The following is a 27,599-nucleotide window of genomic DNA, read 5'->3' as shown; positions in this document are numbered from 1 at the left end:
TTTAATTCCCAGCCATATGACCGGATGTCACATATGTCTAAGCAGAATGAACAGAAACAAGTCTAAACTCAGACTAGCAAGCTCCATTTTTTCCCAATCTCTGATTCAGCTTCCTTCACCCAGGAGAACCACATTCTAGCTGAAAGAAATGCTGTCAGAAAATGGCAGGCACTCCACGGTGATAATTTTTACAAAGCAAAAATTGAGAAACATGATCTGACTGTGTAGTGCTGTTTCTGGTCATAAAAGATGGCCTCACAGATATATAAGGAGCCCTTGGTGGCACAAACAGTTGAGCACTTGGCTGCTAACTGAAAGGTTGACAGTTTGAATTCATCCACTGGGTCCGTGGGAGAAAGACCCGTGATCTGCTTCTGTAAAGATTACAGCCTAGGAAACCCTATGGGGCAGTTCTACGCTGTCACAAGGGGTCACTATGAGTTGGAATTGACAGTACCCAACAACAACATAGATATATAGTTAGGTACCAAAGTATTTGTGTGATGGGAAACAAAATATTGCATTCTGGATTTTTCCAGAAAATCTTAGATGTGTGGAATTTACAATGCAGATCATAGATTTTTCCGTAGGTATTACTTTCCATCTCAGTCACTGGGGGTATTCAAAGGACAACGCAAATATGCAATCCTCTGAACTTCCTATTAGTCACTGCCATTTCTCAAGCAAAGATGCTGAGTCCTAATGACTGTTCAACACCAAAGAAATTTCTTACAGTCATTCATGCACATTTTTAGAAACACGCACTTCCCATTTGGCCCCCATCCCTAAGGGCAATTAACTCAAGGGCTGAAGCTGACTCTTACAGTCATGAGTTCAGCTAAAGAACTTTCTGGAGAAAATGAACCATTTAAACTGTATCTCAAGGCAACTGGATTACAAAGGACGTAATGAAATGCAAATAAATTAGAGTTAGAGCTCAATTATTTGAGCAAATCCTGAATTCTATTTCAATTGCCTCAATTGAACAAATTTTAAGGATGCCAAAAATTAAGATATTTGTTCATTCAGGAGGTCATAAAGCAGTGGAACATCAAAAGTGCATTTTTATTTGGTGACTTCAGATTCTAGGAGAATCTGTACATTCATCATCTAAAGTTGAATATGAAAACTTCCTCAATCTAAAGCTAAGGATGAGTCGCAAACTACACAAAATTTTGAGGTAAGACAATAATTTATCTCCTAGACCTTCCTTTACTCCTCATCACTTGTGCAGGAAAGTTCTATTAAGTGAGGCCTCATTTCTTCTCAAGTCATCAAAGACCTTGCACTGCTATTGGTTTCTCAACTTTCCTCCTACTCAGATCTGCTCTTAAAAAAAAAAAAACCAAACCCACTGCTGTCAAATTGATTCTGACTCATAGTGACCCCATACGACAGAGTAGAACTGCCTTAAAATACAAATATATATATACACACACACAACACACAAACTCATTCACATTCTTCACATATTTAGGTCTAAGGTGAAGGTAGATTACAAAACAACAAGTCCGCCAATACTTTGCAGCCTCTTCCATTAAGAGATGGAGTCTGTTTTTCCAACTCTTGAATCTGGGCTTAGCCATGTGGCTTACTTGTGCCAATGGGACATTAGCAAACATAGCACAAGAGGAAGCTTTGTAAGCATTTGTGCTTTGGGGCTTGCCCTCTCTTGCTGTTTTAGGAACCCAGCAGCCATATGAAGATGCCCAGACTGGCCTACTGGATAATAAGAGACTTGTGGCTCAGTCTCCCGCCACCCCAGGAAATTGCCAGACATTGAGTGAGGCCATCCAGGACTAGCTAGCCCTCAGCTGACTTGACAGACAACCACGACAGCATGCTTGAACACGGCCAACCCCACGTGGGGCACATCCCAACTAAGCCCTGCCCTACTGTCAGCCTGCAGAGCTAGAAGCAAGGAATGGTGGTTGTTTTAAGCAATGAAGTGTTGGAGTGCCTTCTTACATTGCAATAACTAACTGACCCAAAGGTCTAATTACCAGGGATAACGCCTTTATTTAAAGGAATAAAACCATAGAGATAGACTTCTAGACATTAGATAAGTGATAGCAAACGTATTTTTAGGGGGTAGAGGATGAGGGGAATCTTCCCCAAATCACACCACTAGACACAACATACATCTTAGTCTAGACCTCCTTTCAGTGGGGTTTATCCAACCCCAAAACAACACTTTACTACAGAATTAGACTCGGGGCACTGACTTTGATCTGTACCGTCAGAACCACCTGGTAGATAAAAATGAAACACTATCCTGGTAATCATCAAGGCATCATGAAGGCTGTAGTCTAAACAGCTAAAGATCTGTCTAGGCAACTCCTACAAAGCCAAATGGCATTCCGAACGGAGCTCTGTGGCACTGTGTGAGCAAGTACTTGGGTGAGAGGGAAGAGGACATGCTGCACTGCGAGATCAGTAACTGTTCTGAGTTGACAATGTGCTGGGATAAAAAAAAAAAATAAGGAGCTCATGTTAGTCAGCTTCAGGCTCTGAATCTTCATGGAAAGGAAGCAGTCTTGTAATAACTGCCAGTGAATGCGGCAACTTTTCATAACTGAAAATCAATGGACGTGATCAAAAACCAATGAAGAAGTTCAGGGCATTGTCCCCAGGTTTTTAAACAAATCCCAATCAGTGAAGAATTAAAAAGCACGTTGAAGGCTAGAAGGCCCTGCAAAAAAGCAGGACATGCAGACAAATCTCCTTTGTGGTTGTCTAGTTGGAACTCAGGATGTAGGCTGCCATAAGTTTTCAAATATCTCAGATATCACCTATAATGGAACACTGGTATACTGTTTCATACCCTGGAGTTCTGAGGCCCAGCGGACCCACCATTATGGACAGTGATTATAGATTGCTTCTCCTGAGCCTGTCTGGGAAGGCATGATACTGGAAGTACAGGACATCAAAACTATCTCGTGACAGAGAACTAAAAAAACAAAAGTCAAAACATTAAGAAGAAAGAACATTTCAGGGACTATGGTATCACCAGAGCAAGGTGAAAAGAAATAGCATCAGAGGAGTCCATGGCATACAATAATCAACACAGGAGGCTTTCAGACATTCAGGTGGCTAAGAAAAAAAGGTGGAACTTCTGCTAGGCACTGGGGACCTCCAAAAACAAGCAGCACAACCCAAAAGTAGCTGCCCAAGCTGAAGAGTGACACACCTGTCATGTTGCTATGCTTGCACTTCTCGTTTGAGTCATAGGCACAGCGGTTTCTTTAATTATGTATGCCCTGCAGGTATCAGGTCCACTGAAAGCATACGTTTCAGTCACAGGTAGCCCTCAGCACCAATTTTAAGGCTGTGGATTGCTGGATCTGCAGAGTGTAACAAAGGTGAAAGAAGGGGCCAATCTACCTATCAACAGCTCAATTCCCTTGGGTGTCAGATTTGTGCTTCTCTGTGCTGGGACTTGAGAAACTTCTCTTGGTCCAGAGTCTCTCACTGGGCCACAGTCAAGGTCATGTCTGAAGCATATCTTTGAGATGTTCACTTAGAGATCCATCTCAGGAGCTGTGCTGAGTTAAGGGGAGTCTAGCAGCTAATTCTTGTGATTGGCTCAAAATAAGAACAAGCACCCAGATTTGCACCTAATTTGGGGCCAGAACTAGGCTTCTGCTAAATCCAGCCTATTGGTCAAGAGCAGGAGCTTTGATGGTAAACAAAAGTAGGTTAAAGGTGGGGCTCTATCATCTCCACCTCCTGTTATTTACACTTAAGCCTTCTTAGTTCCTCACTCTTAAATGAAAGAATAGAATACTATAACCTAAGGTTAAAATAGGAGACAATGTTTGTCAAGAGTTTGGCACAGAGTTTAGACAGTAGAATGGTCTCAACAGATGGACGCTACTGGGCAAAGTCAGGGTAGATGAACTGCATTTGCCTGAGCCAATGGACCTGAATCAATGTGGCTGATGAATCGATTTAATGTGTTACTTTGAAATGGCTATCGAGACAACCACCACTTAGCAAATCTGGCTAAGTGTCTCGTTTTCCACTTATTTACTGCTGGTGAGTCAACATCACAGTTCAACCCCATTTCCTGTTTACTCTGAGGTCATGGAGACCAGTGGTCACCATTACACGCTCTGAAGCCCAATTGCCCAGGCTCAAACCCCAGCTTTGTCCTTAACTAGCTTTGCGGCTGTGGGCAAAGAAATGACATTGTTGACCATGGACCCCATTTCATAAGGATTGTGGGGATTCAAGAAGGCATTTCATGTAAAGGGCTTTGCCCAGCACCTGGCATTTAAAAACGTTTATCGCTACAGTTACAGAGTCAGAGTCAGGGCAATAAGCAATCCGAAAATCCTGTTAAGAAGTTAGACACGTATCCATTATTAAAGAATTCCCACTATGAGCATGAGATTTCTTCCTACCTCTAGTCCATCTCTAATCTTGAACCTAATATGAGAAGAATCAGAGTACAGATTTAGTAATTTCCTCAGTGGTCTTCCCCAGGAAAAGTAATACATGACATTTGTACTACTCTTCCATTATCTTCTGGATTACAAAGTAGATCAGCACATATGTCTCATTTGAGCTTCCCAGGAGTTAAGTTCATCTCCATTTTAAAGAAGCAGAAACTAAGGCTGACAGAGGCCAATAGCACAGCTGTTTGGTGATAAAGCTGGAACTCAAACTCGGTTCTTCTTAAGTCTAAGCCAGGCTCCTTTCCATTACACCAAGTAAGACAGGCAAGGCATTGAGAATTGCAGTCCTAAATTCCAGATCCCCAGACATTCCAGCAAGCCCAAAACTATTAGCCATCAGATCATAATAATTTCCAGACACAGAACGAAATATGAGTCAATGGCTCAATTACAAAATAGTTTTAGATACACTCCCATCCGACCTCCATGGCCATAAGCCTGACGGGAATTTCCTATAATTATGTGCTGGCAATGCTGCAAATAGAGCCATCCTCAGCAATGAATCGATTAGTGACCTAAGCTATGAGCAGCTGCCATTTCTAGCTTTCATTCCAGGTAAGATGATGCAAACAGATTTCTGCTGTCCTCACAGACTGTGTTAACTCATACTGCTAGTAGATAAACATCATGTCTTTTCAGTATTAGTTCAGCTCTGAACTAGTTTTGAACTACGAGATTTCTGAGGGAGCTGGGGAGCGGTGTGTACAGAAATCCCTTGTGATTAAAGGTCAGCTCATTAACACTTTCACATATGGATTAGCCACTGAAAGTGAGGTTAAAAATCAGCCTTGTGAATGTTTTTAAAATCAGGAATCTCATAAAAAGTCCATATGGTCTACCAGCAAGTGCCCTCCACCCATTACCAATGTCCTTCCTCCATTTGTAGATTACTAGCCTAAAGAAGGCAAATATCACGAATTCTCCCTGAACTGACAGAAAAATTATAACCAAAACAAAATGGCAGTGAAGTACGGCCATGATGGCATTTTGAAACACCATTATGACAGGTCCCGCAGGGTCTGACAGTGGGTAAGTCTGGCTTAGCTCCTCACTAAGTCCCCTGCTCCTACACTCCTAACTAGGCTCTCTCACTCCTTCTCTCTCCCCTCACGCCAACTAACCTCCACAGCACTGGCCTCTCCCAGTAACCCTTCTAACTCAATGATGGCCACTCTACTGTCTTCTGCTGCTGCTTCTACCTCCCACCTCAGCACAAGAACTCTCCAACACTCTCCCCAGTTATCATCCTTTCTTTCTATACTCTCATCCACATCTGTCTTAATAGTTCCTTTGGCTTGGCTTTCTTTAGCACCTGTCTTGGGCTGGGTTCTCTAGAGAAGCAAAACGAGTGAAACGTATATCTATCTGTGTGTCTGTCTATCTATCATCTATTTATCTATCTATCTATATACATATATATATACACCAAATCAACTTGACAGCAAGGAGTTTATATACATACATATACATATATACGGATACATATATGTAAAAAAACCAAACCAAATTCATTGCCGTCAAGTTGATTCTGATTCATAGCGACCCTATAGGACAGAGCAGAACTGCCCCATAGGGTTTCCAAGGAGTGTCTGGTGGATTCCAACTGCCGACCTTCTGGTTAGCAGCCGTAGATCTTAACTACTACACCACCAGGGTTTCCATATATATATATACATAGCAAGAGAGAGAGAGATTTATTCCAAGGAAATGGGTTAATGCAGCTCCCAGATGTCAGGGCTGCCTTTCTCTTCCTCAGTTCTTAGTGTCATTGTGATGTCAATGTAGAGATTAAACTTATTCTCAGGTACAGTACCAATGACAAAGGGTGAGGCAAACCTCCCTTACTACAGCAGCAGCTAGATAGACAAGATTCTATTAGGAATCCAGGCGGGGAGGGTAGGTATCATATTTTGGAATATAGCAAAGGAAGGGTATGATAACTGGCCTAGGGGCCAGGAAAAGGAGCTGATATATTCTAGACAAGCTAAAATTCTCAAGAATAGTATGATGTGCAGGTCAGGAAACTCCTATAGCAGGTTAAACACCATCCTCGTGAACCAGGCAAAGTTTTCTGGTGAATAAGAGATGAATGGTTGTCCACTGGACCTATCCAAGCATCTAAATGCTATTAGACATTCATTAGCAAGCTAAGCCTCTTTGTATTTTTGTGGGTACACTTATTTCTTTATTACTGTTCAATTGATATTAAAATCCTGACCACTGAGTTCTGTCTCTGAGATTCTGCTTCCAGCAGAGTGTGAATATTGCAAAGTCAGAGTTTAATAGAAGGAAGTAGTGCCAGCTGCATATTTCAGCTCATGTTGTTGGTGTTGTTGTTAGTTGCCATCAAGTCAATTCCAACTCATGGCGGCTGCATGTGTTAGAATAGAGCTGCTCCACTGAGTTTTCTTGGCTGTAATCTTAATGGAAACAGATCGTCAGGTCTTTTCTTCCGTGGTACTGCAGGGTGGATTTAAACCACCAACCTTTATGTTAACAGTCGAGCACAAACCATTTGCACCACTGGGGACCCAATGTCAGGTCAGACAGACTGGAAATACAGACCACATACCTGTTGTATGTAGACGACAGAAAAAGCAGTACCTAAAATTCCTATAGATATAATTTCCTTGGAAAAATTTCACTTGGAAAAAGCCTAAACTTCATTTACTTTACAGTCTATGATATTATCTGAATGATCTCATTGAGTTACCAGCCCTTTGGTGAAGAAGAATAGGCAACTTGGTCGGCAACTCATTGCAGGTCTAGTCTGTGACCTCAGCTGCAGTTGAACTCACAACTGTCTAAGATGTTGTTCATGAATATCAAACCTGATATACGTATTTACATGTAAAAATCCTCTAGTGCCTTATAGTTTACATACCTTAATTGAGGGCCATTCCGTAATGGCAGGATTAACTCAATTCAGGGAATGAGCTTAGCATACATAATAACTCACGTGCAGTAGGTAGGGCCCAAGACCAGGGAACTCAGGCAAACCAATTCCCTTCTCACCAGGAATTCCTTCCGGTATCAGTCATCTACAGCATTCATTCTCCAAACGGCCATCTCCGGATGCCACCATCTTACTGAGGATACATGAAATCCCAGGGCTCCCACATGCGAAGGTGCTGGCACACCCCCCGGGGTGAGTTCTGCCTCACTGTGGCCCTGTTACCCAGAAAAGCCTGCAGCACCTCTGAGCTCTCAGTTTCTCCAGTCTTTGGGAGATTTCAATTTGCAAGTTTTTTAGAGAATGCGCAGCCTATCACTTAACGCAGTTAGTGGAAAATAACATTTCAGTGATTACTCAGGGCCGACATTTTATTATTTAATATTAAAATCCCATCAGAAATCCCCTGTCTGATAAACTAAAAATGAGGTTTGAAAATAAGCACCTGGCAAATCTGATTTGCAGTAATCATAGTGGCGTTTTGTCAGGTGGGAAATAATTACCAGTCTGACGTGACTTCAATCTGCTGCCATTTTATGAAATGGGATCTGTTCGCTCCCTATAGAGATGACCAGGCTTGCTGCTCTTCAGCTAGATACCCAATTTCACCTGTTCTCATGAGAGTCTTCTATTACTCAAACTAGCAGTAAAGCAATTACATGCTCCAAAAGATGAAGACTAGAATTTTCCATTTGGAGGCGTGTCATTTTTACCTCTTAAAATGTAAATTCTAACCAGATGTTAAGGAGTTTTTTTTATGTCACACAATGTCACCTAATGATCTGAGGACGCACCCTCTCAGAGAGCAACGCTGTCTCCCCAGTTCTATGAGGAAGCAATGACAGAATTCCGAGGCTCTACCCCAGGAGACTGCCCAGTAAATGAAGGTCTCGTAGGATGGATCACAAGTTTCTCCAGGTTTTTCAAGGCTACTTGATAATTTGCTGTGGTCAGTGCTCAAGCAAGATTGTAGGCTATTACCAAGTTCAGGGCTCTAAATGGACATGAATGAAGTTGGAGCAGAGAACAGAGGATGGGAAAGGTGGAAATTAAATAGGAGATATTCCACCCCTACGTGACTTGACGGCAGCAGCGAGGTGGGGGGTAACGTGGCTTGAGGAGACCTGTGTGAGCTCCATGGATGGAAGGAAAGACGAACAGCTTTGATTACTCCATGCCAGGAAATGTGCCACATACCTTCCCATTTAATGTCCTCACACACGACCCTCATCTGTCTTTAACAGATGAGGAAACCGAGGCCCAGATGTCCTGTAAATTTCCTCTGATCATACAGTTAATAAGTTTAAAAAAAAAAAAATGAAACTAGTTGTCATCAAGTTGATTCCAACTAATGGAAACCCCACATGTGTCAGAGTAAAACTGTGCTTCACAGGGTTTTCAATGGCTGTTATCTTTCACAAGTAGATCGACAGACATTTCTTCCAGAACGCCAACCTTTGTGTTAGTAGTGGAGTGCTTAACCATTTGTATCATGCAGGAAGTCCAAGTTGGGGTCTCCTCAATATAGTCATTCTACTACTATCTGCTATGTGTCCCAGTGTGGAAAGAGAAACTCTAGGCAGGCCATTTTCTATTTAGGACCACGTATAGGGTCACTATGAGTCAGAATCGACTTGGCGGCAACAAGTTTAGTTTGGGTTTTTTTTTTCCTCAAGGAGCCCTGGCGGTGCACTAGTTTAATGTTCAGCTGCTAACCAAACGGCCAATAGTTTGAACCCACCATGTGCTCCATGGCGGAAAGATGTGGCAGCCTGCTCCCGTGAAGACTACAGCCTTGGGGACCCTATGGGGCAGTTCTTATAGGGTTGCTACGAGTCAGAATTGACTTGATGGCAACAGATTTGGAAGCTTCCTCACACAGGTTGAAATATTTTACTTAGTATTATTAAAAAGAAGCACTTAGCTTTAAATTTAGAGTTTTAAAAATACATTAATTAAATATAAGGAAACATTTACTGTAGTCAAGAAAGGAAGTTAGAGTAGAAGGGAAGCAGGAACTGTAGGTGTTTTCCAGTCTTATAATATCTGAGTCTTCTTTTACGGGGCTTTGCCTTGGAAAACCGACCTCTCAGGAGACAGGTAATGAAGTATTGGGAAAGGTCATGACAAGAAGATTGTGCTGCTGAGAGGATTTATCCTATGAGTGATGATAGCTAGAGCAGCACTTTGGAAACCATGTGCTCATGAGTCCTGACCTGAATAAGACCTTGACCCCCTCCCCCCCAGCACAGTTGCAGCTTGCTTAGGCTGCAAACACACCATGGTCTTAGTGGTCTGCCCTTCCAATAGGTAAGGTCACATACCTGCATGGCCTCTGCACTCAAAATGCTCAGCTTCACAGCACACACACTGCGAAACACATGGAAGAAAACGGGTCCCACAGGGGTAGCTAGTCCTCTGCCCACCATGGCTCTGACAGGAGAGGGTGGGTGTCAACCCAGAAAAGTATCTTCAAGTCAGATACTGAATCAGAGGAACTTTTTTACCTCTAGGTTTATAAAAAACCTCAAACTGTCACCAAGCAGATAAAATAACCCCATATTCTCTGGATTTCAGGGCAGAGGGGAAAGAGCAAAATATCAATCCCAAGATTCCTTAGAAAACCAAAAAAGCAAGAGTCTATATGAAATAGTCTTCAAATGCTTAGTTTTATTTCCCTATAACTCCAATTAAGTGCCAATTTCTCCTCAGAAACCATGGATACCCACAGGTATTGGGATGACATATTTTAAGAGCTGAAAGAAAGAAAAAAAAAACTATCAATGAAGAATTCTATATCTGTCAAAACTGACCTTCAAAAATGAAGGTGACTGGCATAACTGAATATTCATCTGCAAAAAAATGAAACAAGACCCATACCTCACACCATAAACAAAAACTAATTCAAAATGGATCAAAGACCTAAATAGAAATTCTAAAACGATAAAGATCACGGAAGAAAAGATAGCGACAACACTAGGAGGCCCAATACATGGCATAAGCAGAATACAAACCATAACTAACAATGCACAAACACCAGAAGAGTAATTAGATAACTGGGAGCTTCTAAAAATCAAACACTTCTGCTCATCAAAAGACTTCACCAAAAGAGTAAAAAGACAACTTACGGACTTGGAAAAAATTTTTGGCTATGACAAATCTGATCAGGGTCTAATCTCTAAAACCTCTAAAATACTGCAAAACCTCAACAACAAAAAGACAAATAACTAAAAAATGGGCAAAGGATATGAACAGGCACTTAACCAAAGAAGACATTTAGGTGGCTAACAGATGCATGAGGAAATGCTCATGATCATTAGCCATTAAAAAAAAACCCACTGCCGTTGAGTCGATTCGGACTCATAGCGATCCTATAAGACAGAGTAGAACTGCCCCATAGAGTTTCCAAGGAGCCCCTGGAGGATTTGAACTGCCAACCTCTTGGTTAGCAGCTGTAGCACTTAACCACTATGCCACCAGTGTTTCCTATTAGCCATTAGAGAAATGCAAATCAAAACTACAATGAGATATCACCTCATCCCAACAAGGCTAGCATTAATCCAAAAAACACAAAATAATAAATGTTGGGGAGGTTGTGGAGAGACCAGAGCACTTATACACTGCTGGTGGGAATGTAAAATGGTACAACCACTTTGGAAATTGATTTGGTGCTTCCTTTAAAAGCTAGAAATAGAAGTACCATATGATCCAGCAATACCACTCCTTGGAACATATCCTAAAGAAGTAAGAGCCAGCACACAAATAGATATATGCACACCCATGTTCATTGCAGCACTGCTCACAAGAACAAAAAGATGGAAACAACCTAGGTGCCCATCGACGGATGAATGCATAAACAAATTACGGTATATTCACACAATGGAATACTATGCAACCATAAAGAATAACAATGAATCAGGGAAAACATAACATGGATGAATCTGGAAGGCATTATGCTGAGTGAAATTAATCAATTGCAAAAGGACAAATATTGCATGAGGCCACTATTATAAGAACTCAAAATAAGGTTTAAACACAGAAGAAAACATTCTTTGATGGTTACGAGCGTGGGGAAGGAGAGAGAGGGGAATTCACTAAGTAGAGAAGACATGAATTATCTTAGGTGAAGAGAAGGACAACACACAATACAGAAGAAGTCAGCACAACTGGACTAAACCAAAAGCTAAGAAGTTTCCTGAATACACTTCAAAGGATAGTGTAGCAGGTGCAGGGGTCTGGTGTTTCAGGGACATCTAGGTCAATCGGCATAACAAAGTTTACTAAGAAAATGTTCTGCATTCTGCTTTGGTGAGTGCCATCTGGGGTCTTAAAAGTTAGTTAGCAGCCATCTATCTAAGACGCATCAATTGGTCCCAACCCACCTGGAGCAAAGGAGATGAAGCACACCAAAGACACAAGGAAAACATTAGCCCAAGAGACAGAAAGGGCCACATAAACCAGAGACTCCATCAGCCTGAGACCAGAAGAACTAGATGGTGCCTGGCTACCACCAATGACTGCCCGCCCTGACAGGGAACACAACGGACAGTCCCTGGTGGGGCAGGAGAAAATTGGGGTGCAGAACTCAAATTCTAGTAAAAAGGCCAGACTTAATGGTCTTACTGAGACTGGAGGGACCCCAGAAGACATGGCCCCTGAACTCTTTGTTACCCCAAAACTAAAACTATTTCTGAAGTCAACTCTTCAGACAAAGATTAGACTGGACTGTAAGACATAAAATGACACTCATTAAGAGTGTGCTTCTTAGTTCAAGCAGATACATGAGATTAAATGGGCTGCTCCTGAACAGAGGTGAGATGAGAAGGTAGAAACGGACAGGAGCTGGACGAATTGACATGGGAAATCTGGGGTGAAAAGGAGGAATGTGCTGTCACATTGTAGGGAGAGCAACTAGGGTCACGTAACAATGTGTGTATAAATTTTTGTATGAGAAACTAACTTGAACTGTAAACTTTCAATTAAAGCACAATTAAAAAAAAAATTAGGGTGAAATTAAGACATTCCCAGATAAACAAAAGCTGAGGGAGTTCATTACCACAAGAGCTGCCCTACGAGAAATAGCAAAGGCAGTTCTTTAGATGGAAAAACAGGGCACCGGATTGCAGCAACTCAAAGCTGTATGAAGAAATAGAGGTTTTCAGTAAAGGTGAGAGAGACAGAAAGGAGAAATAATGTACTATTGCAAAGGCCATGAAAGTGATGTCATGGGTGATTGTTGGAACTCAGACATGAGAAAGCTTATCCAGCCCCAGAAGTGGAAATTGCTAGGTGAGATGGGGTGAAAGGAGATCAAGAAGGCATTTGAGGCAGAGGACAATGCATGTATAGAGCAGGACTCAAGCAAAACCATGATATCGGTAGACACGCTGACCAGCCAGGGGACACAAAGCTGGAGAGCCTTCTGAAGAGCTAGCTCGTGCAAGAATGGAGACATGGGCAGGAGAGAATATAAAGAGCTCTCACCTGCATTTTTTTCAGACCATAGCAGAAGGTTGTGCAGACAGAAATGTTAACTAGTAATCACTCTGACTCCCGGATATCAAAACTTTCATAATAAAAATAAAAATGTTTTACAAATGCTGAAGACATTTGGAAAATATATGAGTGAACTTTTCAACATTTACACAGGGAGTCAGAGGTCTTACACCACACAAAACACAGAGTATATGCACAGAGTAATCACATTAACAGACAACAAAATTCTGAATGGATAGCATTATGCTTTTCATGCTATCAGAATGGAAGAATATAGTCCGTTCACTGAAGAACACAGTATGAAAAGATACGTAACTCAGTAAAAGTTGGAAGAGCCTCTGGCAAATTGTTAGAAACTAATTAACCTGTTATTACTTTTTTTTAAGATTAAGCCTGGCTTTACTTCTCTTTGTTTTACTTTCTTGTATTTTCCATTTTTTCTATGATAAATGTGACTTTCAGAAAGGGGAAATAGCATTAAAAAAAACAAAAACAAAAGCAAAGCCATTGCTGATGGGTTAATTCCGACTCATAGTGACCCTGTAGGACAGAGCAGAACTGCCCCCATAGAGTGCCCAAGGAACGCCTGGTGGACTTGCACTGCCATCTTTTTTGGTTAGCCCCCATGGCTCTTAACCACCCTGCCAAAAATAAGCCTAAACAGAAACTGTGTCCTGAATTAGAGGGGTTTTCGTGTATTTATAAATATACCACATTCAGCGGGCCAACATTTGTTCAGATACGGAAAAAAAATTAAAGCTCTTTGAGCTTGGGGAAAGAAAGGATTTGCAGTCCTGGGAGGGTACCAACCTGGATCGCAGAGGCATTTGTAGCTGGTGCCCACGCTGCGGCACGTGCCATGAGCACAGGGGCTGAGGGCGCAGAAGTCAACCAGCTGGCTGCAGGCTGGCCCTGTGAAGCCAGGGCTGCAGCTGCAGCTGAAGTGCACTCCGTCCACATGGCACGTCCCGTTGTTCTGACAAGGAAACGAGGCGCAGGGGTCCACCTTCTCTTCACAGGTAGATCCCAAGTATCCTAGGAGAATATACACAGGGGGTTTAAAAATCAAAATGTGTTTTCACATAACAACTAATGAAGCGAATCCACAGTTCTTATCAGTTCTCCACTGTGAAGGAATTAACTAATTAATTCATTAGTATAGTTTCCAGGTTCACATCCCAACAAGGGTGGGGACAACAGTTTTTCTAAGTCTTGGTAACCTTCGGTTAAAACATTAAGCCCTGTGATTCCACTGTGTTGAGATATAAAATATGTGGCCGCTTAGATGGACATGGATATATTTGTAACCATACACGTGCATGGGTATGGACTCCCTGGGTGATGCGAACTGTTAATGTACTCAGCTGCTAACTAAAAGGGTGGAGCTTTCAGTCCACCCAGAGTTGCTCAGAAGAAAGTCACCCGTTTCTGAAAAATCAGCCGTTGAAAACTCTGTGGAGGACAATTCTACTCCAGCACACATGGGGTCGCCATGAGTTGTAGATTCCGGGACTAGCTGGAGGATGGATGAAATGGAAAAGAGGGCAGAGTCCAGAACAATGTAAAGGGAGTCAGAAACTCAAATGCCAGCAGGAGCCAGGTGTGAGACAACAGGGACGGGCAGAGACTAGAACCAGAGAAGGCACACCCCTTCTAAAGGGGATGGCTGCCACTCATCTGCGGTGCCTGCTGCCATTGGGAACGCGCGGCCAGTTAACCCTGAAATCCAGATTCTTGTTTGCATCCTTCAACATCTTAAAACATTTGAGAGATCGTTTCTCTGGCAAACGAATCACCTCTGCAGTCCCATATATGTGGCTTCTCTGTGTGATTTAAATGTTTCAGAGTACAGGCTTTGGAGCCAATGAGAATAGTGTTTGAATACAGTTTCTGCCATTAAACCGCCAGAATTTGGGCAAGTACTTAAGCACTCTGACCTTCTGCTTCTGCCTTCATGAAACGGGGATATACATGCCTCCAATATATGGGCATTATGAGGCTTAAATGAGAGCACTCATGCAAAGTACTTGGCACCATGACTGGCCAAGTCACTAGTAAGTGTTCAGTAAAGAAGTAGCTATAATGACGATGTGATTTCCAAGCTCCAGATTCGGGAACTATGTGGATGGTCTTGTCGTTAACTGCAGTGGAAAACACAGGAAGAAGAACAGGTTTCCAGCAGGCGATTATGAGTTGAGCTTTGAGCATGCTGAACTGAGGTGCTTTTGTCGTGGTGCAGGCATCAGTTTGCTATGCAGACCTGGTGCTCAGGCGAGAGAAATCAACTAGAGAACCTGGATTGGGATCATATGCATATGGATGAGAAATGAATTCACAGGAATAGATGCTAACACCTGGGGCAAGTGAACAGAGTGAGAGGGAATTTTCAGGTTGGAACTTTGGATAATGGTGATGTTTAGAAGCACAAGGAAGGAGAGGAAGCAGAGAACATGCCTCAATGAGAGACTCCTTCTCTGCAGTTTGTACCATCCTGCTTGCGCGCTCTCTTTCTCTCTCTCACAGCACCGATCACACCCTGGTATTGGCACATTGGTCTGCCTCTTGTTATGGATTGAATTGTGTCCCCTCCAAAACATGTGTTCGAATCCTAATCCCTATAGCTGTGAATTTAATCCCGTTTGGGAATAGGATTTTCTTTGTTATGTTAATAAGGTCAAGTCAGTGTAGGGTGTGCCCTAAATTTAATCACCCTGAGTTATAAAAGGAGCAGATTAGACACAGAAGCAAGCAGATGCAGGGGGAAGACAGACACTACACGATGGTGATGGAGGCTGATAAATTTACAAGCCCAGGAACTCTAAGTATTGCAAGCTACTAGAAGCTGAAACAGACAAGGACCTCCCCTCTGGAGCCAGACCCTGGATTCAGAGTGTGGCTTCTAGCCTCCTGAGCTGTGAGAAAATAAATTTCTGTTCTTTAAAGCCATCCACTTGTGGCATTTCTGTTACAGCAGCAGTAAGGGACTAAGACAGATTATCCTATAACTGGTCTGTCATTTTCTTCGGAAGTCACATCAGGGAATACAGTTTATTTGTCTTTGTATCCACAGTACCTAGCACAGAGCCTAGAATATGGTAGGCTTTCACAGATGGGTGGATGGGTGGATGGGTGGATGGGTGGATGGGTGGATGGGTGGGTGGGTGGGTGGGTGGGTGGATGGGTGGATGGGTGGATGGGTGGATGGATGGATGGATGGATGGATGGATGGATGGATGGATGGATGGATGGATGGATGGATGAACAGGTGGATGCACTGCAAGAGAGATAGGAGGGAAGCCAGGAAAGAAAGGTATCACTAAAAATAATGAAAGAAAGAAGGTCAAAGAGGGAGTTGTCAAAGAACGTCACTGAACCCTGCCTAGAATCCATATGAACAAGCCCAGGCTAGCCTTCTGGAAGATGAGAGACCATCAGGAGCAAAACAAGCCAGCCCTGCTGAGGACATCACAGACCAGTTAGCCACCAATTGACCTAACTAGCTGAACCCAGCCAAAAACTGTGAACCTACATGGGTCAGGAGCTAAATTAGTGGTTGCTGTTTTAACCACTGAGCTTTGGGGTGGTTTGATGTGCTGCAAATGGTAACTGATACAATGTAACAAGATGTATAGGCTTTTTATCTAAGTGAGAATGTAGGCAAAAAGGAAGGTTTTGTTTTGCTTTTCTTTATGGAAAAAGACTTCAAAGCGTAATTGATTATATACTAAAGGAAAAGTTCACTAAAGAGGGAATCATTAAATGTTCGTTGAATATTGAAAAAGTTCACTGTTGTTGAATCAGGAACACTGTGTTTCATTATTACTAACTTTTCTGATTTGCTTACCAGTTCAGGTAAATATGAAAGCAGGATGAGAATGGAACTAATAATTTATATTTTTCAGAGTATGCTAGTATACCTCAGTATCCTGAAGTGGAAAATAACTTTGACAAATTTTCCCATCTAAAAAATATGTAATGTAACATACAATGCTATTCTATTATAAAGGATGACAAAGCCAAAAATCTAAGGCATATCTAAATATACTTTGTAGAGATGCATGTGAGGTAGGGCAATTATGGAATCATTTTCCTGACTCACAAGATCATTAACTGCTGTTAGAAAAGAGGTTCACGGATGTAAATGCTGAGCCAATTTAGAAAGTGCTATTTGCCTTGACCAGCAAATTCTCTATTTCCTTCTATTACTAAAGAGCTGTTATTCTCTGATTCATACGACATCCTTTTGTAAATGACTCACATCTTCTGCCACCTCCTAAATGACCTTCTGAAGAGAGAAAAGATCAAGGTTGTATAACACAAACAATGCAGAGCCAGAAAATCAAGGTTGGAGCCCTCTCATTAGCTATGTTACCTCCAGAATGGGATGGCACCTACTATGTGGGGTTAAATCAGATGGTACTTGGTGCTTAATAAATGTTGGGTTCTCTTTCCTTTAAACCGTGGCTCTAGAGAAATGGGGTGCCTCAGAAGGAAGGCTTGGTGATACACTTCTGAAAACCAGCCATTGAAAACTCTATGGAGGGCAGAATATACTCAAGAGCTAGCAGACAGGGAAACTGGAAGAAAGCTGGCCTCTCAGCCAATCTTGGGTACACCATCAAACTTCACATTTGCATGAATTCTTCAGAGTGCAGTCCCTGGATATATCTAAGAGGGAGTTTTCTGTAATCAGGAGGTGCTCTTATACTGCTCTCTGAACGTGTGCACAGTTACTAGAACAAGTAGTGAGGCAGGTGAATAGGGATGGGGTCCTGGGGCAAACAGCTGTAGGAAAAAGTGGTAGGCAGGAGTAGGGGTATCTCCAAGAACATTTGTGCTCAGGCTCAAAAGGAGAGTCCATTGAAATTGTGTCTGTTAATAGCAAACACTTCTATATACCAGGCACCGTTAAAGCGTTTTAATGATAATAATTCATTTAGCCTTCACATCAACCCTATGAGGTACATACTATTATTTCCCCATTTTCAGACGGGCAAACTGAGGCACAGAAAAGTCAAGTAACTTCTCCAAGGTTATATATCCAGAGAATGACTGAAATGGGGTTTGAACCCAGGCAGTCTGACTCTCAAGTTGAAGCTTCTAACTCTCTGCTGTAACAGTTAAGCTCTAAGGAGTAGTGGAAGGACCAACAGGGGCAAAGCAGCTGCTCCAGTATCTGTTAGAACTCTGTCACTTACTGGCTATGTGTAGCACAAACTGCTGGTGGTCCCTAATATCTGTCTCCCCTTCTCCCACAGTAATAGGCCTCCTAGTCACATGACTGCAAAGCCTAAAGGCTGTATTTCCCAGTCTTCTCTGTAGCAAGATGTAATTCCATGACTACGTTCTGAATAATGGGTTATAAGTAGAAAAGTCCTGAGATTGCCTCTGAGAAGGTCCTTAAAATAGAGTTGTCACACACTCTTTGTCCTTTTACTATTTTACTCCATTCGGCCAATGGTCTGGACCACAGATATGATGACCAATTTTTTTCTATTTTGGTGGAAAGCAACAACCCACACTAAGACGCTCAGTAAACAAGAGGAAGAATAAATTCAAAGAAAACAAACAGGTACGTCATAGTCAAACTGCTGAAAATCATGCGTTAAGAGAAAATATTAAAACCAACCAGAAGGAAAAGACACAATACATACATGGAATGATAATAAGAATGACAGGTGACTTTACATCAGGATCCATGGAGACAAAAAGCAATGAAACCTGTCTACTGGAATTCCATTTCCAGGGAAAAGAACATTAAATAATGAGGCTAAATTCAGAGACTTTCAAATAAAGTATAGCTGGAGAATTTGTGGCCAGAAGATCTATCTAGGTCATGTTGTTGTTGTTATTAGTTGCCATCAAGTCAGTTCAGACTCATGGTGACTCCATGTGTTACAGAGTGGAACTGCTTCACAGGGTTTTCTTGGCTGTCACCTTAACGAAAGCAGACTGCCAGAACTTTCTTTCTGCGGTGCCAATGGGTGGGTTTGAACCGCCAACCTTTAGGTTAGCAGTCAAGCGCAAACAGTTTACATCACCTAGGGACCTTATCCACACTATAAGAAATATTAAAGGGAGTTATCTTAGCTGAATGGAATTGATAATAGATGGAAACTCGGATCTATAAAAAGAAATGAGGAGCACAGGAAATGGTATATTCAGGGGTAAATATTACATATTTTGTTCTTAATTTAAAAAACTATTTAAAGCTAAAATAACAATATCATATTGCTATAGTATAATAAAAGTGAAACATATGAAAACAATAGACAAACAATGAGGGGGGTAAGAGAATTATACTGCCCTTAAGTTCTTACATTTTACATGAAGTGATTCAGTGTTAATTCTAAGCGGGCAGTGATAAGGGTGTGCATTGCAATCCCTACGATGACAATTAAAAAAAGAGAGAGAGAGAAGGAGTTATAGCTAAAAAGCCAATTGAGGAGATAAATGAAAATATATTTAAAATATTCTATTTACCCAAGGAATACAGGAAAAGAAGGATAAAATAAAGAGCATACGAGACAAATAGAAAATGAATAGAAATAGCATAGGCAACCCCTCAGGAATTTACAGCAGTCTTTAGTGGGTTTAAATGTGTAGGCACCGAATAAGAGAGCTTGAAAACACATGAAAGAAAAAAAACTCAAAGGAGAAAAAAACACCATCGGAGAAGGATCCCTTTCTTACTAACTGACAGAATAAGAAGACATGAGTTAGGGTATACAATATTTATATAATGCTATCAACCATCTGGAGCCTTGATGGCAAAGTGGTTAAGCGCTCAGCTGCTAATAGTAAAAGTTCAAGGTTCAAACCCTCCTCAGGAGAAAGATAAAGATTTGTTCCATAAAGGTCACAGCCTAGGAAACCCTATGGGGAAGTTCCACTCTGTCGTATAGGGTCTCTATGACTTGGAATCAACTGGATGGCAATAGGTTTTTTATCAACCATCCGAACCTAATTAAAACGTACAGAATGCTGCATCCAAAGCCGCAAAATGTGCATTTTTTTCATGTGCACACAGAATAAGTCAATCATTTTAACAGACGCAAGAAAACCATTTGACGAAATTCAACACCCATTCATTATTTTAAAAGAACAACTCTCAGCAAACTAAAAATAGAGGGTAACTTTCTCAATGTGATATGGCACCTACAAAAAAAAACTAAGTGCAATAAGGCAGATAAAAGAAACAAAAATGATAAAATGTGAAAAGAAAGAAAAAGACTGTCTTTACACTAATCATGACTTTATACAAAGAAAATCTGGAGGTACCTACAATAAAAATCATGGTTCTTAAGTAAATTTGGCAAAATTTCAGAAAACAAAGTCAATATGCAAAAATCAATTGTATTTCTATACGCTAGCAATAAACAACAAGAAATAAAATTTTAAAATGCTATTTACAATATTATCAAAAAGCATAAAGTACTTAGGAATAAATTTAACAAAATACATGAAAACTACAAAACATTGCTTAGAGAAATAACAATTGCCCAAATAAATAAAAAGATATACCATGCTCATGGACTGAAAAACTCAATATTGTTAAGAATATAAATTCTTCCCAAATTGATTTACTGCCATATCAACTAAAATGTCATTTGGCTTTTTTGTACAAATTGACAAGGTGATTCTATAATTTATATCAACAAGCAAGGGACCTAGGAGAGTCAAAATAATTTTGAAAAAGGGCAAATGTGGAGAATTTACACAGCTGACTTCAAAACTTAGCATAAAGCTATAGTAATCAAGTTACGATTACTTGGGGTATTATTTGCAATGGAGCCCTCGTGGTGCAGTGGTTAAGCGCTTGGTTTCTGGCCAAAATTTGTTGAAGTTTTAGTAAACCAAGCATGATATTGAGCCTTGGTGAGGTCTCTGGTTTTATACCTCCAGAACAGGCTATACTTCCAGTATCCCAAGAGTCATCTAATTATATGGATATTTTGTTTATTTCATTATTTTTTTAATGCATCAAATGTATTAATTTGGGGTAGAACTGACATATTTACAATATTAAGTCTTCCCATCCAAAAGTGTGGCCGTCTCTGCACGTATTTTTAAAAATTCCTCTTACGAGAAAAAAAAAAAGTCAAATTAGTAATGGTGCCAAAGGAAGGGGAACTGAAAAACAAAATTTAACATTCTTGGGTTCAACCACATTCATGGACATATTGAAACTCCAGCCCATAAAAAGGACCTATAAAGGAGAAGAAACAGAACACTCTTTTACGGAATATTGTAGTATAGGTAATTAAAAAAAAAAAAAAAAAAAAGCAGTGTTCCTAAAATAACTAAAAGGTTCACAAATTAACTATTACGAGGAATAAAATGTAGCTCCGATTGGAAGCTAATGAGGAAATTTGGATTTACAATCCTTGAAAGACAGAAAATGAAAAGCTACCTCTAATGTTAACCAAAAGATGCAAATGATGAACATAATGTTATTTCTTGTTCAGAATAGTTTATTTCAAGCCCTATTTTTTTTATGGGACTCAGATGACAGACATCAGGAAACATGAAAAAAAAAAAAAAACCACTGCCCTCGAGTCGAATTTGACTCATAACGACCCTACAGGACAGAGTAGAACTGGGCCATAGGATTTCCAAGGAGCAGCTGATGGATGCGAACCACCAACTTTTTGGTTAGCAACCTGAGTTCTTAACCACTGCACCATCAGAGCTCTGAAAACGAAATAGCTCCAGAAAAACACTCTACCCCCCACACATGGAGGCAATGTCAGCAGCTCTGAGATTTAAAACAATTGATTACAGGAAGGGGAAAGTTTAAAAAGGATTAAAATGAAAAATAAACAAAATGGAACTACGAAAGAAACCTCTTGAGGAAAGAGGAGTTAATGCAAAAAGCTATAATTTAGCTATTTGTTGCCTCAAATTTTGTATGTGAACCAATATTTATATGAATATGTCAGCTCAATATGTATCATGTAAATGGAAAGAGATCAACACCCTTGAGATACACCTATTATGGAAATCAGATATTCAAGACCAAAAGAAAACACTTCTGGAACACTTTAAAGTGCAAGACAATGAAATCGCTCTGAGGACTGTCAGAAAGCTATCTAGACGTCAGAAGTTTCTGAAACATTAATAAGGGAAATACGGAATAAAGTGATGCTGGCATTTTTGCTGACAGTGTAAAAGTGTTCACATAGAAGAAATACGTGTAGGCATTTAAAGCGTAACTTGTAATTTCACTGTCTTGAGAAATGGTTGAAGTCAGTTACTTGGGAGTCATATGTGATTGCTTCTTCTCCTCAACCAACCAATGAGTAGATCTTATCTTGAATCCAGGCAAACACTTTGATTTATCTCCACTGACACCTTCCTAGCCTAAGCCACAGTTATTTCTCCCCTAGTCTATTGTAATAGTTTTCTCTGATGGGGTTTCCTGTTTTTTCTTACTCCAAACTGCAACCAGAATAGTTTTTCTAAAATGTAAATATGATCATGGCTTCTAATTGCTCATAGAATAAAGTCTGGCCTCCCACCCATGAATGCTTTGACCCCAGCTGACCTCTCTGTTCCCTCGTTCTTGAGGAGCTGGCCCCACTGATAGCCATCCCTTCCAGGAAATAAAAATCCATTCCCCACCTAGAGCCTTGCTACATGCCATGCCCACTGCCTGAAAGGTCTCACTCCTTCCTCCTTCTTTATTGTTCAGTTCTTGGCTTTAACCTTAGAAAGACAGGCCTTCCCTGATCACCCCACTCTAGGTATGTAGCTATTATGGGTTGATTTGCATTGCCCCCCCCCCCCTCCAAATTATGTTCAAGTCCTAATCCCCGGTACCTGTGAATGTGACCCTATTTGGAAATAACTGCAGATGTAATTAATTAAGTTAGCATGAGGTCATACCAGAATAGGATAGGCCCTAACCCAGTATGTCTGGTGTCCTTATAAGAAGAGGAGAAGAGATACAGAGACAGACAGACACAAAGGGAAGGCAGCCATGTGAAGATGGAAGCAGAAATTGGAGTGATGAGGCCACAAGCCAAGGGATGCTTGTGACTACCAGAAATTAGAAGATGCAAAAAATGAATCCTCCTCTAGAGCCTTCACAGAGAACATGGCTCTGCTGACACCTTGAGAGTCACACCTGTTCTCAGTGTGACTTCTGGACTCCAGAACTGTGAGAGAATAAATTTCTATCATTTTTAAGCCACTCCGTTTGTGGTACTTCATTATAGCAGTGGAGGGAAACTAAGAGCATCTCCTTTTCTTATTCTGTATCACAGCAATCTACTCACTACCTTCACGGCACTTTTCAGAATTTGTAAGGACATAGTTGTGGATCAGTTTACCTGTCTATCAATGGTCATCCATCCCCCAATGAGACCACAGGCTTCTTGAGGTGGAGCCATACTGGTTCCGTTTCCGAATGTAATCGCAGCAGCCGGCACAATGCCTGGGCTGTGACGGGCACTCAGCAATGATTTGTGGAAGGAATGAATGGATCAACGAATGACAGGGGACATATTCCATCAGATTTGTTACATAATAGGGTAGTCAGAAAAAGTAGATTGATAAACACGTATTAGGTTTTGGGAGTAGCAAGGAGGGAATACAAACAGGATGCACACTAGTCATTTCGGTTACAGAGATATAAATGAATAACCACTGAATCAAAACCATGGTAGAAAATTTTGGTCATCTAAGTGCTCTACTGAGCAGCAGAGAGGTGCAAAAAGAGGTGGAAGCTTGACTCTCAAAAAGAGCTTGTTCTTTAACAGTAGAGACCAGACGGGTGTACCTGTGACAATAAGACACAAGTTGCGGCCATTTTCTCTTTCTGTGAAATGTAGGGAATGAGCCCAGCATGGTGAGGGGTTGGAGGGAACGTCTGATGGACACAGCTCTCAGTGTGGCAGCGATTCATTCAGAAGAAGGACCGGGACCGTCTGATGGACACGGCTCTCAGTGTGGCAAGATTCAGAAGAAGGGCCGATTGTTAAGGACGGGGCAAGACAGGAAAATCTCATGGGAGAGCTGGGTTTTGCACTGGGTCTCAAAGGAAGCCCAGGGATTGGCTTGGCAGACAAGAAAGGGGAATGATGCTAGAATCAGAGAAGGGGTTCTGGCCGATGTGTATGGAAACCATAACTGGGACCACATTTGCTCTGGCTCTAGCAAAGCAGACAGTTACGCCAGATAAAAAGGAGCCGGGTAATACCTAGGAAAAGCAATTACAGACCCGTCAGGTGTCAAAGACCCCAGAGGAAGACATTTAAATACGGGACTTTTTTTTTTTTTTTAAAGAAAATCCATTTGAGGCAGTAAAAAGCACCTTAAGGGTCTTCTTTAGCAGAACAGAAAGACACATTTATTTTTAAGGCAAGAAAATGCAAAATAATTAGGAAAAGGAGAAATGTTAAACCCAATTCTCCCTCCCCGGTTTAGACTAAAAAGGGCAGAAGCTATAAAACTTATTTAAAATATATGAGTTATACGAGCAAAAATAATTGGTTATTAACAGTGGAAATGTAGAGGCTTAGTCACAAGTACTGCATTTTCCTTTGTATATTCCTTTATTTAACCTGGAAACCCTGGTGGCGTAGTGGTTAAGTGCTACGGCTGCTAACCAAACGGTCAGCAGTTCAAATCCACCAGGCGCTCCTTGGAAACTCTACGGGGCAGTTCTACTCTGTCCTATAGGGTCGCTCTGAGTCGGAATTGACTAGATGGTAAATGGTTTATTTAGCCTATGCTAATTGAGACCAACCCAGTACCAGGCTCCGCTTGAACGCCTTACATTCTAGTGAGGTAAACAGACAATAAAAAGATAAACCAGTGAAAAAAAACAGTTACCATCAAGTCGAATCCAACCCATGGCAACCGCGTGTGTGTCAGAGCGGAACTGTACCCCAGAGGGTTTTCAGTAGTTGATTTTTCACAAGTAAATTGCTAGGTCTTTCTTCCAAGGCACCTCTGGGTGAACTCAACCCTCCAACCTTTTGGTTAGCTGCCAAGCACATTAACTGTTTGCATCACCCAGGGCTCCAAAAAGATAATCAAGGAAACAGATATCATCAGTTAGTGCTGTGTGCTACTGAAGCAGGACAGGAGGTAGAAGACGGTGGGGCTGTCCTTAGCAGTGCATCAGGGAGACCCAAACAATGGGAGGGAGAGCCAAACAATGGGAGGGAGAGGAAGAAAGTTCTCAGCAAAAGGAAGCATCAGGTGGAAATGCCTGGGAGGAGCATCGTTCTAAGGTGAATGGCGCCCCCTAGAGCATGATTCCTGACACTTGGTGTGTTTGAGGCAGGGCTTCAAACCTCAGTCATGGCAGAGGAAGCCACAAAGGGACAGACTTGAATTTTTAAAGTTTGGGTGAACCGGAACAGTAACTGGAATGGGAGAAATAACGGCTCGAAGCCCTGCTAGAAACTTGGTCTCCCTCTTAGAAAACAAGGGCAGCATCTGCATTTCATAGCAACCAAATCTCTTACCCGTTGAATTTTGTGCGGAAAACGGCAGTGTCCCGCTCAAAGTTGGCGCTGACCACGCCGCTTTAAATATGTATCCCGCTCTTCAGTCCTGGCAATAATCCAGTCTCCTGCATCAGGCTCCTGAAAGGGCTCACTAGGCCTCTCCGGAGTCTCCCATCCCATTCCAAAGTTTCAACCTGTAATTTTTCTGGTTCCAGTTACCATTCTGGATCACCCAAATTTTAAAAATTTGGGTCTCTTCTGGTTTCGCTTTCTTGGCCTTGACTGAACTGGGCAGAACGGGTTGGAAACCTTGGTTTGAGGAACAGCAAGAGGCCAACGGCAGAAGGAAAGAGGGAAAAGGTGAGATTGGTAAGAAATGACGTTCAAGAGGAGCCAGGGACGTATTGGGCCAGCACCAGTTTGGATAAGAAACTACCAGAAGTTTGAGAGGCAGGGAGTGAAAACATGGACTCTACATTTTAAAAGGATTGTTTTGGCTGTTGTGTGGAGAACAGACTGCAGGGGACAAGACTGAACCAGAAAGAGAAGCCAGGAAGCAACTGTAGGTATCCGGATAGTGACCAGAGGCACTAAGAGTAGTCTGTTTGGGAGTAAAAGTAAGGAAAGGACTCTAAAAATGACAAATTCTTCATATAAATTCCAATCAAACATGACTGAGGCAGTGGAAAAATATCTAAAAAATGGGCTCTATATTAAATAAGGAGAAGCATTCGTTTTTAGGTATCTTCAGCTTTTTCTTCTGTCTTCCTTTTTCATTATCCAACTATTGCATGCATATGAGGCTACTGAAAAGATAAGAGTTAAAACTGATGCTTTTGAACTATGATGCTGGTGAAGAATATGGAATATACCACGGAATTCCAAAAGAACAAACAAATACAATGAGAATGCTCCTTAGAAGAAAGGATGGTGAGACTTTGTCTTGCTTACCTGGACAGGTAATCCCAGGAAAGACCAATCGCTAGAAAGGATATCATGTTTAGTAAAGTAGAGGGTCAGCAAAAATGAGTGAAACCCTCAATGAGATGGACTGACACGAGACCCACAACAATGTACTCAAACATGCCAATCATCATAAAGGTGGTGCAGGACCAGAATGTTTCATTCTGTTTTACATAAGATCACTGTTAACTTCAAGCTGACTGGATGACAACTAACAACGATGACAATCTTCAGTTGCCTTTTATCAACTGTCTATTAGATCATATGAAATGAGAATTAGGGTGGAAGACCAGAGTCAAAGAAAGGTTTATTTAACCAAAAGTAAAATATAATAAAACAACAAAACATTCTTTCATTTTATAAGCTTCATCTAAACCTGGGTTTTTTGCTCAACTTTCTTTAGGCCTGGGACTCTCGGTGCTTCCTACCGTAATAGACACATTGGGATCAGAGCTGAGGTCCGAAAAGCTCAGGATAAGACCTAGGACTGCATCACATGATAGCTTGGTCCAAGTCAAAGACAAACATTTTGTTCTAAAAAAAAACAAAAACCCAAAAACCAAACTCATAGCTGTCAAGTTGATTCCGACTCATAGCAACCCTGTAGGACAGAGTAGAACTGCCCCATGTGATTTCCAAGTTGCCGCTGGTAGATTTGAACTGCTGGCCTTTTGGTTAGTAGCCTGAGCTCTTAACCACTGCATCTAGCCTCCTGCAATTGTTGTGGTCTGAAGAGGGGTATATATAAGGAGATATACTCTGCTCCAGAAAAAAATATATATATATATATTTTCTTCTAGTATATATATACTTCTAATGTAAAGGATCTTTGTTTCTTTTAAGAATAATTATATTGAAGTTCAGCTTCTGGTGTGGAAAATAAGGCTTCTAACAAACAGACCCTCCAACAAATAACTGTAAACTCTAGATGAAAACATAAAATCAACTATCCGAAGGCTCTGGAAACTGAATATAAGCAGGTAGATTTTGGAGGGGAGTAAAAACATGAGGTGAGCTTCACGTTCCTGACGCTTTACCCAGAGGCAGCCACAGTTGTAGCAGCTGTTGATATTAGCTGCCACAGACTGAGCCCCTAACTCATGGTGACCCCAGGCACAGTTGAACCAAACGCTGCCCAGTCCTACGCTATCCCCACGGTTGGTTGTAGACCAGATCATTGACATCCAGAGGGTTTTTATTGGCTGATTTTCAGAAGTAAATTACCAGGCCTTTCTTCCTAGTCTGTGTTAGTCTGGAAGCTCTGCC

At 41.4% G+C, this 27,599-nt stretch overlaps 1 protein-coding gene across 1 annotated transcript in view; it reads right to left on the bottom strand.

Annotated features, from left to right (window-relative positions):
• DNER (delta/notch like EGF repeat containing) overlaps nt 1-27,599 on the bottom strand; it is a 372,368-nt gene that overhangs the window by 67,110 nt on the left and 277,659 nt on the right. Inside the window, exon 8 of the mRNA XM_064286606.1 lies at nt 13,720-13,944. Within this exon, the coding sequence (XP_064142676.1) occupies nt 13,720-13,944 (225 nt within the window). The remainder of the gene's footprint in view (nt 1-13,719; nt 13,945-27,599) is intronic.

Source organism: Loxodonta africana, chromosome 6 (genome assembly GCF_030014295.1).
Source record: "Loxodonta africana isolate mLoxAfr1 chromosome 6, mLoxAfr1.hap2, whole genome shotgun sequence".
Classification (NCBI taxonomy): domain Eukaryota; kingdom Metazoa; phylum Chordata; class Mammalia; order Proboscidea; family Elephantidae; genus Loxodonta; species Loxodonta africana.
Note: the sequence above shows the minus strand (reverse complement) of the source record. Positions and strands in the feature narration are given on the sequence as shown.